Source organism: Meles meles, chromosome 12 (assembly GCF_922984935.1).
Source record: "Meles meles chromosome 12, mMelMel3.1 paternal haplotype, whole genome shotgun sequence".
NCBI lineage: Eukaryota > Metazoa > Chordata > Mammalia > Carnivora > Mustelidae > Meles > Meles meles.
This window is the reverse complement of record NC_060077.1, coordinates 6919832-6933780: the sequence shown is the minus strand read 5'-3', so window position 1 is coordinate 6933780 and position 13949 is coordinate 6919832. Positions and strand designations below refer to the sequence as shown.

The 13949-nt window shown below is 42.1% G+C and overlaps 1 protein-coding gene across 1 annotated transcript in view; it reads left to right on the top strand.

Annotated features, from left to right (window-relative positions):
- FBXW8 (F-box and WD repeat domain containing 8) overlaps positions 1–13949 on the top strand; it is a 126074-nt gene that overhangs the window by 29023 nt on the left and 83102 nt on the right. The window contains exons 3-4 of the mRNA XM_046024388.1: positions 6177–6341; positions 9060–9148. Coding sequence (XP_045880344.1) covers positions 6177–6341; positions 9060–9148 — 254 coding nt within the window. The remainder of the gene's footprint in view (positions 1–6176; positions 6342–9059; positions 9149–13949) is intronic.

Here is a 13949-nt window from a genome sequence, read left to right as displayed (position 1 = left end):
ACGTTGCTGGATTTAGTTTTATGTATATTCATCAGGGATATTGGTTTGTAGTTTTCTTGTGCAGTCTTTGTCTGGTTTGGGTATCAGAAGTACTGCCTTCGTAGAATGAGTTCAGATATGTTCCCTCTTATATTTTTTAGAAGAGTTTGTGAATTACTGGTTATTCATTAATCTTTTTAAACATTTGGTAGAATTCTTTTAAAATTTCTTTTAATTTAGCTTTAACTACTTTAAAAATTCTTTTTAAACATCTAGAATTCACCAGTGATATCATCTAGGCCTGGGCTTTTCTTTGTGCAGAGTTTTGTTTTGTTTTTTATTAATAATGCAACCTCTTTACTTGTTACAGAGCTGTTCAGATTTTCTGTTTCTTCATAAGTTAACTTCAGTACTTTGTGTGCCTTTTTTTTTTTTTAAGCATTTGTCCATTTCATGTAGTCTATCTAATTTGTTGGCTTATAATTGTTCATAGTATTCCTTTATAATGCTTTTCATTTTTGTGGTTCATAGTGAAGGCCTCTTTCCTTGATTTTAGTAATTTGATTCCCCGCCCACACCCTGTACCCCTGTTTGGTCAATCTAGATGAAGGTTTGTCAGTTTTGGTCATCTTTTCAAATAACCAGCTTTTATTTGCTCCGTTTTCTCTTTTTATTTCACTCTTTTCTGTTGTAATTTTTCTTTCTGCTTGCTTTGGGTTTAGTTTTCTTTTTCCAGTTTAAGTTGTAGGCTAGGCTATGAATTTTAGATTTTTTAAAAATATGAGTTTATAGCTATATACTTCCCTCTAAGCATTGCTTTCACTGGGCCTCATGGGTTTTGTATGTTACATTTTCATTTTCACTCATTGCAGAGTATTTTCTAGCTTCTTTTACAACTTCTTTGACCCATTGGTAAGGTTTGGCATGCTAACATTTGTTAGCGTGTTCTTTAATTTCCACACATTTGTGAATTTCCAGATTTCTTTCTGTTACCAGTTTCTGATTTCACTTCATTGTGGTCAAAGAACATACTTTGTACAATTTTTTAGTTCTTTTGAACTTAGATTTGTTTTATAGCATAGTATATGGTCTATCCTGGAGAATGCTCCATTGCGCTTGAGAATAATGCTCAAATTGTTGAGTAAAATGTTCTGTGGATGTCTCTTATGTCTAGTTGGTTTATAGTGTTGTTTAATTCTTTTTTTTTTTTTTTTTAAGATTTTACTTATTTATTTGACAGAGATCACTAGTAGGCAGAGAGAAAGGGGGAAGCAGGCTCCCTGCTGAGCAGGGGCCTGATGCAGGGCTCGACCCCAGGACCCCGGGATCATAACCTGAGCTGAGAGCAGAGGCTTTAACCCACTGAGCCACCCAGGCGCCCCTATAGTGTTGTTTAATTCTGTGTGTGTGTGTGTGTGTGTGTGTGTGTGTGTTGTTTAATTCTTATAGTTCCTTGTTGATATTCTACTCACTTTATTCTATCCATTATTCAAACTGGGTATTAGAATCCCTGGTATTGGGGAGCCTGGGTGGCTTAGTCAGTTAAGCGACTACCTTCAGCTCAGGTCATGATCCCGGAGTCCTGGGATCGAGTCCCGCATCAGGCTCCCCACTCCACGGGGAGTCTGCTTCTGCCTCTCACTTTCTCCTTGCTCATGCTCTCTCTCACTGTCTGTCTCTTGAATAAATAAATAAAATCTTAAAAAAAAAAAAATCCCTGGTATTGTTGAGTTGTCTATTTCATCCTTCAGTTTTGTCACATTTTGCTGCTTGTATTTGGGGGCTCTGTTTTTAGGTATATATATTTACAATGATTAGGTCTTTGTGATAGATTGGCCCTCATTATGAAACTATCCTTTGTCTCTGGTAACCTTTTTTTCCCCCCTAAAATTTAAGTGGCATTAGTATACGTACTTCAGCTCTCTTTCAGGTATTGTTTGCATAGTATGTATTTTTTCCATCCTTTAATCTATTTGTGCATGGGAATCTAAAGTATGTATGTCTCATGGGGCGCCTGGGTGGCGCAGTTGGTTGAGCATCTGACTCTTAGTTTTGACTGGGGTCGTGAAAATGAGCTTCACAGTCGGCTCCAGGCTCAGCATGGAGTCTGCTTAAGTCACTCTCTGCCCACCAACCCCCCTCCACGACAACCCCTAGAGGTGTCTCTCAGATAAAGTAAATGAACCTTTAAAAATAAAAAGTGTGTGTGTATTAGGACACCTGGCTGGCTCAGTCAGCATGCGACTCTTGATCTCAGGTCACAAGTTTGAGCCCATGTTGGGTGTAGAGTTTACTTTAAAAAAAAAAAAAGGTATGTCTCTTGTAGACAGCATATCCTTAGGTCATATTTATTTAAACTGTCAATCTCTGTCTTTTGATTGGAGTGCCTAGTCCATTTACATTTAATATAATTACTGATAAGAATTTATATTTACCATTTTGCTATTTTATGTATGTCTTAGGTCTTTTTTATACTTCTTTTTCTTCATTACTGCCTCCTTTTGTGTTTGAATCTTTTTCTAGCATACTATTTTAATGTCTTTGTCTCTTTTAGTATACTTTTTAAGTTCTTTTCTTAATGACTGTCCAGAGATCTTAAAACAATCTAGTTTGTATTAATGCCAAATTAATTTCAATAGTATACCAAAACTGCTACATTATAACTTCCCTCTCCCTTCTTGGTATATTATTTCATGCAAATTATGTCTCTCTTATAAGCCTATAAACACAATTTTATACTTTAGGCAGTTGTCTTTTTAATCAGAAGAACATGTTGTAAGCAAAAAATACATTTATAGTGTCACTTACATTTACCCTTGTAATGACCTTTACTGATTTACTTCTTAGTGTGGATTAATTACTATCTAGTGTCCTTGTATTTCAGCCTAAAGGATTTCCTTTAGTATTTCTTATAGGACAAGTCTACTAGTGTTTAATTATCTTATTATTGTTTATCTTGGCATAATTTAATTTCTCTTATTTTGAAGGATAGTTTTGCTAGGTATAGAGTTACTGGTTGGCAGTCTCCTCCTTTAGCACTTTCAATATGCCAGCGTACTGCTCTCTGACCTCCCTGGTTTCTAATGAGAAGTATACACAAGGAGTCTTTTTCTCTTGCTGCTTTCATGATTCTATCTTATGATGTGTCGAGGTGTGAATCTTTGAGTTTATCCTTCATGGAGTTTGGTGAACTGTTGTATTTTTCATTGTATTTGGGAAGTTTTTAGCCATTATTTCTTTAGATATTCCTTCTACCTCTTTCTCTCCTTCTCTTATGGGACTCCCATAATGCCTATGTTGGTCCACATAGAAGGTATTCCATAAGCCTCTGAGACTCTGTTAATTTTTTTTCATTTTGGTGGGAGGGGTTTCTATTGTTGTTTTTCTTTTTTTCTTAGATGGGATAATCTTAATTAACTTTAATTTTGTGGATTTTTCTTTTAGCTCAAATCTGAATTATTTGTTTACTACTCTACTTTTCAACTTTCAAACTTCTATTTTTAAAAAATTATCTGTATTTTGTACTTAATGAAACACTGTGTTCATAACTTTATTTTCCTAAACCTGCTTTCCTTTAATATTTTGAACTTACTTATAATAGCTGATCTAAAGTCTTTACTAAATCCAAAGTCTGGACTTCTTCAGGGACAGTTTCTGTTGGCTGCTTTTTCTTCCTGTATATGGTTCCTATTTTACTGTTTCTTTGCATGTCTCAACTTTTTTTGTTAAAAACTGGACTTTTAAAATAATGGGCAACTCTGGAAATCAGATTCTTTCCCTTTGGGAGGGTTAGTTTTTGTTATCTTTGTTGCTGCTATTTATTAGTGACTTCTCTGGACTTATTCTCTAGTTTGTATTTTTTTTTTTAAGATTTTATTTATTTACTTGGCAGACAGAGATCAGAAGTCGGCAGAGAGAGAGAGGAGGAAGCAGGCTCCCTGCTGAGCAGAGAGCCTGATGCGGGGCTCGATCCCAGGACCCTGAGATCATGACCTGAGCTGAAGGCAGAGGCTTAACCCGCTGAGCCACCCAGGCGCCCCTCTAGTTTGTATTTTTTGTCATTTGTGACCACTGAATTCTCTGCTCATTTAGCTTAGTGGTTAGCTAGTGATTGGACAGAGATTTCTCTGTGTTGAAGCAATAAATCTCCCAGTTTTTGCTGAGGCGCTCTCTGTATGTTGGGGCATGATTTCAATATGTCAACAGGTCACAACTCTGTTTAGCTTTCATTTTGTGCTTGTGGAAAGTTTCAGGGTTAGCCAGAGTGAGAGATCGGGGCTGTCTCAGCTCTTGGCTGCACACAGAGTCCTACACATGTATATGGCATTCTTGAGCACTAGAAATACATTGGAACCTTTCAAAGCCCCTTGTGGACAGCCCATTCCCCAGTTTTCCATATAAGCTTTTGGTCAGATCCTCTTAGCCCCAGTTGCTAATGTTCCCTCAGGCAACCACTGTGTTAAACAATTCTCCCTTATTGTTTTACAAATGCAGTGGAGATAAGACCGGGTCAGCTTCGAGTCCCCTCAGAAAAAGAGAAGCCTCTAGAACAGAGCTTTCCAGCAAGTTGTTAGGTCAAATAATGACAGTTCTCTGGGGATAGCACATGTGGGGACCTATAAAGCCATCTGGCCCTTTTGGTGACTGTTAGGCTACTGGTTTTTATAACTCCATAGTTGTAAAGCTATTGGTTTTCAAGGCCACCATGGAGTTACCTGTGGTCCTGGAGGAGGAGGATGGGATTAGTGCAAGTTAAAACAACATGAAGGTTGTTCTAACCAAGATGTGGCCATTTTTCTTAAATAAATGCTCCTCAAAATGTTGAAAGCCTTTAGTTAATTGCCAGAATTCTGAAAAAGTTGATTTTTGACAATTTTGGCAGTATTCTTATTGCTTGCATGTGGAGCAGATTTTTGGAGATCTTTACTCTGCCATCCTGAAAGTTGACTACCTATCAGTACTTCACCCAACGAGGAACCCTGGTGTACTGAGAGTCTGCTGTGCACATGCTGTGTGCGGTGCCGCCTGCTTTGCCTCGTGTTCCCTTTTCCTGTCTGTGTTCAGTGTCTTGAAGTGGCCCCAAGGGAGTGTTAAGGAGTGCAGGTTACTGTAAACCAGCGGTCATGACTTCCACTTTATTAGGAATGAGTCTTAATCTTTAAATGGGCAGCAAGTGTTGGGCACTTAATCCCCCATTCCCAGAATGTGCTGCAGACCCAGGATCATGTTGACCTGCTGGATCATTTTCTCCTATTGCCAGGAGAGTCCATCTTTTGCACTCTAGCCAGCTTTGTTCATTGTCCTGTGCGGAAGTAAATCCCCCAGAGTTAGGCTTGGAGGACAAAATACTAATAGTGGAAATGGCCATTTCCTCTGCATACTGTTGGGATTCGAAATTCTGTCCAGACACAACATTATTTTCTGTATATCAGATCTTACAGTCCTGGTGAACAGCTTGAGTTTTCTGTTAAAATTGTTTTTTTAAATCTATACATTTAAAGTCTAAGTTTTTTTTTTTTAATATTTTATTTATTTATTTGACAGAGAGAGAAGTCACAAGTAGGCAGAGAGGCAGGCAGAGAGAGAGGGAGAAACAGGCTCCCCACTGAGCAGAGAGCCCGATGTGGGGCTCGATCCCAGGACCCTGAGATCATGACCTGAGCCGAAGGCAGAGGCTTAAACCACTGAGCCACCCAGGCGCCCCTAAAGTCTAAGTTTTTGTGTGTAATATAAATTTAATCTTCTCATATGACCAGAAATGTTGAATTATGGTTATTTATTTTGTTACAGCCTTTTATTTCAGAAGTCATCAGTCTCCAAGTGTATAAAGAGACACAAGTGCCTTTGGTAAAAAGTAAAGAGTTTCTGGTCTGAAAAGCCGTGTATGATTGTATAGCTATGTTGCAATTTGTATTTTTTGCCTTTTATGTATTTGTATTTTTTTCTTATATGTTATATAATAATTCAACCAAGTCATCTAAAATGTGATATGAAATGGTAGAACAACAGTTTTGAAATCTTGAAAAATAAAACTGGAAACATTTGCTTGTATTTTTTTTTCACCTCATAGTGTTTTGTTAATGAGACATTTTATACTGCCATAAACTCAGGGCAATAATAAAGGTGTTGATTGATTTTTGGATGACAAGGGGCTTCTCTAATTACAGAATTTGACATTTGTGTCACTTCTGTTTTAGGTGAGCAAGACGTGGAAGGTGATTGCAGAAGACGAAGTGCTCTGGTACAGGCTGTGCCAGCAGGAAGGGCACCTTCCCGAGAGCAGCATCTCTGACTATTCCTGCTGGAAGCTCATCTTCCAGGAGTGCAGAGCCAAGGAACACATGTTAAGAACCAACTGGAAGGTAGGCAGTAGCCAATATCCTTACCTGTAGAAGAACAGCCTACAAGGACACAGGAATCCAGGCCCTGGCTTAAATCCAGAGTCCCTCCAATTACAGCCTGAGGTTAACTGCCAAAAGCAAAGAGGGGAGTGCGGTGAGAGTCCTGTCAGCTGCTGGTGATTTGTTGCCCATTTTGTTCACCGTTAGAGTATCTGCCCCCACTTTCAACCACATGGTTTGGGAGCATCCTATTCTCTAGGAGAGGAGGGGGGAGATTGGGGTGTCAGTCACCTCCCCTCTGATGGTCCCTTTCGTCTCGGCCAACATGGATGGACCAAGAAATGGATCACCACCTGAATACAAAAGAGAAGCTGAAAATGCTATTTCCAGTAACTCTTGAAGAGGGAGGTTTTAAACGTCTCTAAGTACTGTCTTCTCTCCCCTCGCATAACCCGCTGGCTTGCTTCCATACCATTTATCACTTCAGAATCTCTACAGAAATATTAGATCCCAGCTAAGAATTCGCACACTGGAAAGTTTCTGCGGGAAATAACTGTCAAGAACAGCATACATCAAGCTGCTCTGAGGTCTGACAGGACGACCGTGCAGTGGTGCTGCTTCTTCCCGCCTGGTAGCTGGGTAGTCCCTTGTATGGAAAGAGTAGAACCATACATACTCTCCCCGCCCCTGGAAAGGTCAATCCTAAAAGACTTTGAGATCAACAAGCTTTTGCTCATTACTGATGGTGACAGATTGCCTGTGTGCCTGTCTGTCCCTGGTCACCTCATAACCCGATTAGTGACGGATACTCTCGATCTGGGCAAACTTACACAGTTTCTAGCAGAGTTAGTAAGAGCAGTGTTTCTTGAATTAGGGTTTCTCGACCCCAGCACCAGTGACCTTTGGGGAGGACTGTCCTGTGTGTGGCAGGATGTTGAGCAGCTTCCCCAACCTCTGCGTAGTGGATGCCAGTAGCATTCTCTACCTACCTCCAGTCGTGACAACCGCACATGTCTTCAGACGTGTCGTGCGTCCCCTGGGAGGCAAAATCTCCCCTGGCTGAGAACTACCTTTCTCAGGAGAACTAGCATAGCCATCCTTTCATAGAGCTTTAAGACCCCACCACTAAATAAGAAGCGCCAAGGCCCCACAGCTGTGTGCTCACCAGGTCGTGAACTTCTATGGAGGCTGCCAACGCTCTTGCCCGTGTGGTTAGGCCGGCATGAGAGACCTCAGTGAGAGGCAGCCATGAAGGTTTGATGGCACTACTTAGACAAGCCGGGTCCAGCCCTGCAGCAGGAGCTGGAATTAAGGAGAGCTGGCGAGTTGGGCATTCACTGGGGCCTTTGCCTCTGGAAAGGAGGGATACTTCTGACTTGTGTTCCTGGGAGCTAAAGTGACAAATTCAGAGATGTCAGACCCTGAGGAGCACCACAGCTGAGTTTCTCCTTCCACTTTGGTGATAGAGAAGGCCACGGAGGGAGGCAGCTACTTCCTCCTCGTCGGCTGGAGGCGGCCGCCAGGAAGGTGTTCAGAGATCCACCTGCAAACATCTGGCCCTTCATAACTGGCAGGTTACGTGCAGGTGAACAAAACGTCTCGTTTTTTCCTCTGACAAGCACAGAGCCGTTTGTTTAGTGAGCACTCCATAAACGATTGCCGATTCAGTGAACTGGAATCAGACTCTTCGCAGCGTCTCGGCCCATTTCCTGGTCCCGTTAGCAGTGAGGACTACATGAGTCAAGTGTGGAATGACGAACCATGCGCTAACTGTAATGATGAAATTCTTACTGGGATTCTAGAAAGAAAGCCCTGTCAAAACATGAAAAGTAGTGTTAAAGCAAGTTGCTTTCCCTTTGGGTGCTCCCATTTTCTGCTGTGTATGGCCAGCGTCAGGTTGTGGTGAGGGTGACGAACACTCCTGCACAGCATGGCCCGTGTCCCGTGTAATGAGCTTTGTGCAAATGATTCCAAACCCACAAAGGGCCATAGAGTGGAAAATACATCTGTCTCTTGTGTCTCTCCACCTGCCACCTGGTCCCCTCAGGAGCAACACTTGTCATGGGTTTTTGGGTTCCCTTCAAAAGTACCGTTTCCGGGGTGCCTGGGTGGCTCAGCCGGTTAAACATCTGCTCAGCGGGGAGTGTGCTCTCCCTTACCCCCAGCTTGTGTTGTGTCTGTCTGTCTCTCAAATAAATAATCTAAAAAAATTTACCGTTTCCATGAACCTCTGACCTTGCAGTCTTTATTTTCCCCATCCTGACTTTATCTTTGTATGTCCTGACTTTATCTTTGTATGTCCTTGCTCATTTTATCCCCCGAGTGTTCATAAGGGCTGTTGACAGGTAGCATACCATTAAATGCCTTCCGTCCTCTGAACCGAACTTTCTAAATACACGTGATGTATTTCCTCAGATACTTGCCACTCCCTGCCTACTGTGCATCGTAGTTGTGCGCTCACACACTACCTTTATATTCTGTAACCCCCTCGAGCCCAGGAGCAGCGACTCGCATGTCCCATGCCCCTGCCCCTCTCTTCAGTGCTTCTCATGTGTGCGGTAACCCGTAAATGCTAACACCTGATCTTATTAGTTGTCACCTTTGTCCTTTGGAACGCCCCAGCAACTTTGAGCACAATCAAGTGCTAAGAAATCACCGTTGAACATAGCTGGAAATGAAATGCCAGCTTCCGGGGATCCCAAGAACAGTACGAACTGCATCTCCCTTCTCCTTACACAGAATCGCAAAGGTGCCGTGAGCGAACTGGAACACATTCCTGACGCGGTTTTGTGCGATGTGCATTCCCATGACGGTGTTGTCATTGCCGGGTAAGCGAACACAATTTTTCACTTAATGCTTAACTCTTCATCTTAAGGTCTTTCATTTTTCATGGGCCACCCTCTGAGTCCCAGTGACATTCGCTTCCCCTGAGAGCACATACCTTCCCATGATAGCCCGGGTTTGATGGAAAATCTCCACGATTCTGTTGTCCAGCATTCAGAAGTCTGAAGTTAGTGGTGGGAAGCGAATGGTGTAGAGTGTAGAGCTATAATCCATTTGTCTCAATATGTCTTTCCTAGCTTTTAAATCACTCTTGTGGCATGTTAGGTTAGATTTTCATTAAGGCAAACAGTCTGTATTTTATGAAGACATAAAAAAGTCAAGCAAGAATAATACATGTTGGAACAAACGGAGCCTGTTCTTACTCTCTTGTTCTGAAGCTGTTGTTATGAGAAAGGGCCGTGGCCACATGTGGTTCTCCTTCCCCACCAAACAGCACCTGTTTGCTACTTGTCCTGAAATAAGCTTTTGAGTGGTCTTCATCACCAAGAAATTTAATTTTAGCTTCTGTAAATTCCTGTGGCTACTGTCCCAAAAACCCCTTCATGAATTCTTCCTATTTTACTAATGGATGCAAAAAGGTTTTTTTTAATGTACAGTGAGAAGACAGTTTGATCTTTGGATTGAGAAGTGGTCTTTGAACTACAGTCCCACACTGTATATTTAATGCCCTGAGTAGAGGCCATGACATTTAAAACCCTGAGTCTGAATTGGCTTTGGAGTGAGCCCCCCGCAGGAGAGGTTCCTATCCGGAGGACCAAAAACAAATCTTGGCCTGAACAGCTTGGTGTAGTAGGTGAGTCTTTTTCTTTAAAGAAGACTCTTTGCTTAAGAAGTACCGTTGGAGTTAAAAACTCCAAACAGATTGTTTTGTGATCTGCCATACCTAGAAAAAGTATTTTTTCTTGAAACTAGATAACGCCCGGAAAGAACACTTTTCCTTAGCTTTTCTTTTGCTGCCGTGATGTAGAGGTGAATGCCTTCTTGAGAGTGCTGTAGAACCACTGTTTTTGGAAAGATGAATGGACCTGAAGTCTGGAATTCTGTCCATTCAGGCATCAGTGCAGCTTTAGGCTTTTGCCTCTCATAGCTGAAATGTGGGCCTCAGAGCTCATGCTACGTAAGGTCCTTTGTGCCTACAGATTCTAAGGCTCCATGGTAACTCGGAAAGGACTTCTGTCCTTCTAGCTTACAGGGGTCTCCCAGTGTGTCAGGAGGCCTTTGAGGACAGAATGTTGAGATTGGACTGAGGGTCTGAAAGGAAATTAGAGATAAAGGAGACTTTAATCTCCAAAATGAAGTAGGAGTTTATCTGGACGTGGCCCTCACAAAGGCCGGCTGGCCACGAGTCCAGATGCCAGCCCTTCTTTTCCTGCCTCCCCGTTCCCCTGAGGTCTGCTCAACATTACAGATTATGCCAGCACAACACAAAGCGATGGCAGAGTTTCGTGGATCAATAAGATGAAACGTGATCTGTGGGTCAGAGAGGCTCCTCTCGGCTCCTCTTTCTAAGAGAACCTTATGTTTATGGCCTAGCATCGGGTACTTCAGTCTTGCTTGTGTGTAGAGCATCTTGTGTTTATCATTAAAATTTTATCTGGTGGTTACGGTGCTTGTTTTCTGGGTCAGATCTCGAATCCCTTTTCATTTGAGACAGTGGTGTTTGTGGTTACCTCATTCCCAATCAATGTTGTATTCACCCGGCTTTCTGCAGCTATGCATCTCCAAGGAGCTGCTTGCAGAGACCCTGGTCACTCCACCCTCGCTCGCCCATCTACTCAGCCTCTGTTTCTCTGCTTTTCCCTCTGCATTTCCTTTTTCTCCCTTTGAACATAGGCAGAATTTGTTCAGGGGCTTAAGTTTTATGTGCCTAGAACTGAACTGTGTAACCTCTTTGCATTGAGACCTGTTAGGTTTACTTCCTGTAATTGGCAGCAAAGGCTACTGCAGAACCCCTTGCTTTTTCCCATCTTTTCACACCTTTGTGTAAAAAGTTCCTGGTTTGGAGTTGCCTAGAGTAATTTTGATTACTTAAGGAGCCTCGCAGTTGACCCTGTCTTGGGTCTGCCTTACTTTTCTTTTCACTCAAACCAGAGTAACCTTCAAACACTTATGCACTCCAGTGCACCCAAGACCCAGCGTCCTCATCAGCTGAGCAGGACCTGGATGATGCCTCTTACCCTAGGCTTGTCTTCCAGCAGAGGAAGCAGATATCGTTGTCAGAACTTTTGGTTTTTTGTTCTTTTTCCCATGAGTCTTTTGTTTCCCTTATGGTCTCATGGATGGTAACTTCCAGTTACCTTTTCCTTATGTTCCAAGCCCTTTGAAATTTGTTTCCAATTTAACTTTTTCCTGATTACTCGTCTCCGGTACCCTTGACTTTCCCCACAGTCTCTGATTGCCTCTGGCCACATCTCTCTCTCTCTCTCTTTTAATTGAGATATAATTTCTATACCATAAAATACCTTTCAAATGGATGAAGTCCGTAATTTTTAGTATATTCACTAGGCTGTGTATCTATCTACCACTGTCTAATCCCAGAACATTTTCATCACCCCAAAAAGAAACCCAGTTTTCCTCCTTTTTAAGATCCAGCTCCAGTCTTGTCTCCTCCCAGGGGTGTCCACAGCCCCCTGGCCTATTAACCCCACCCCAACATCTGCCTGTTTCCTAACTCCTGAAGAAGTGACTGCAGCTTATAGTGTAGCTTCGCCTTAATTAACATTTTTGTTTTCTGTTGTGGCTTTACTTTGAAATAATTAACTTCACAACCATGTATTTTCTTTTTTTTTTTTAATTTTATTTATTTATTTGAGAGAGAGAGGCAGTGAGAGAGCATGAGCATGGAGAAGGTCAGAGGGAGAAGCAGACTCCCCGTGGAGCTGGCAGCCCAATGCGGGACTTGATCCCGGGATTCCGGGATCATGACCTGAGCCGAAGGCAGTCATCCAACCAACTGAGCCACCCAGGCGTCCCACAACGATGTATTTTCTTACTGTTAATTTGTAAGCATCTTTTTCTTTTTAAAGCTAGAGGTAGTGTATAATATGCAGTGCCCCACGGTGCTTGTACATTGTTTTGTCTGAAGGAAACATTATAATTTGATATGCAGAACCCCCTCCCACCTGGATACTGAGTGTTATGTGGAAACCTGAGGAAATCCCTAATTTGTCTGGTCCTTGATTTCTTTGTCCTTTCCACTTAGAATCATATCATCCAGAACCTGGAAGAAACCGTAGAGGTTAACTGTTCTAAAACCCTCCTTTTACATGGTTGCCTGAGGCTTGGAGGTCTGACGAGCCGGGAGGGTCAGGCGTGCACTGCACCACTCCACTGTTCTTCTGCAGTGTCCACATGGAAAGCCAGCCGGTAGGGCTGCCTTCTTGAGCCCTTGTTTGCTACTCCGACAGCTCATCTATGACAGCTTCATTTTGGGTTTTCTTTTGCGGCACATACCATTCTTTTCTGTTAAAAAAACGAAAAAGTGGTAGTAAAACCATGTTCTTACAAAACTGTTAGATAGCAGCAAAGAGAAAAAGCCACCTAAATCCCAGCATGCTAACATGGCTCTTGTTATGGTTTTTGTGTACGCAAGTTATTTGCTCATTGTTTTATGAACATTTTTACATAAGCCTAACCTACCTCCTATTTCGGCCTTTATTCCTCACTAAACTGGTAAAGGTTTTTTTGTGTTATTACATGCTTTTCATTATTTTCTTTGATTTGTTACAAAAAGTCCTACAATGTATCTTAATTTTTTTTTTATCATTCCTCTAGTATTGGACGTTAAAGTCATTTCCCATGTCTTGTTATTAATGTGTATATTTTACGTAGGGGTTTTCAGATTTCCCCCCTTTTTAGTACTGCCAGTCTTCTTGAAAAATTATAAAACACATGCTTATTGGGGTCCCTGCATGGCTCAGTCAGTTAAGTGTCTGCCTTCAGCCCAGGTCATGATCTCAGGTTCCTGGGATAGAACCCCACGTGTGGCTCCCTGCTCGGCAGGGAGTCTGCTTCTCCCTATCCCTCTCCCCTTGCTCATGGGCTCTCTCGCTTGCTCTCTCATAAATTAAAAAAAAATTTTAAAAAACACATGCTAACTATAGGAACTTTAAATTGCATATAAATGTGTAGAATAAAGAGTCCTACATCTTTCTATATCACTTAGTGTGATTATTTTTCTAGGCTAGAGTCCCATTAGTGGAATTACTGGATTTAGGGGAATGAATTTTCATATTTTCCAGATTAAGAAATTATTTTTAAAAAGCCCTCATACCTCTCAACTTCCTTCCAGTCTGACTTTTTGGTGTGAAGTCTCCAAACCATCCCGCAAACCAGCTCTCCTGACTCTGCCTCCCTCCCTTCTGTCAGTGCGATAAATAAGAGGGGACACATTCATGTCTTAACCTCCTGTAGTCTGGTTTCTATATTAGGCCTTCCACCAAGCTAAACTGTCTCTCAGATCACCAGGGCTTGCAAACCGGTGGCTTTTCTTGGCCCATCGCCTTCCATGAGTTGGCAGTGTTGGGTCTTGCTAACTGTATCCTTCTTAAACTGATGGAGGTGTTGCATCGAGCATCTCTGTACCTTCGGAGCCTAACACCGGACCCAGGACTCAGACTTTGAGGAAAGTGTGTACAGAATGAAAACTCCTCACACTCCTGAGACCATGCACTTTCTGAGCCTCTTTACTGCGTCTTTGACCTGCCCAGGCTCCTCCTGTGGCCCTTCTTGCCTTTCTGTGGTCTCACTTGGCCACTTAACAGTGATGTGCAAAGTTCCAGAAAA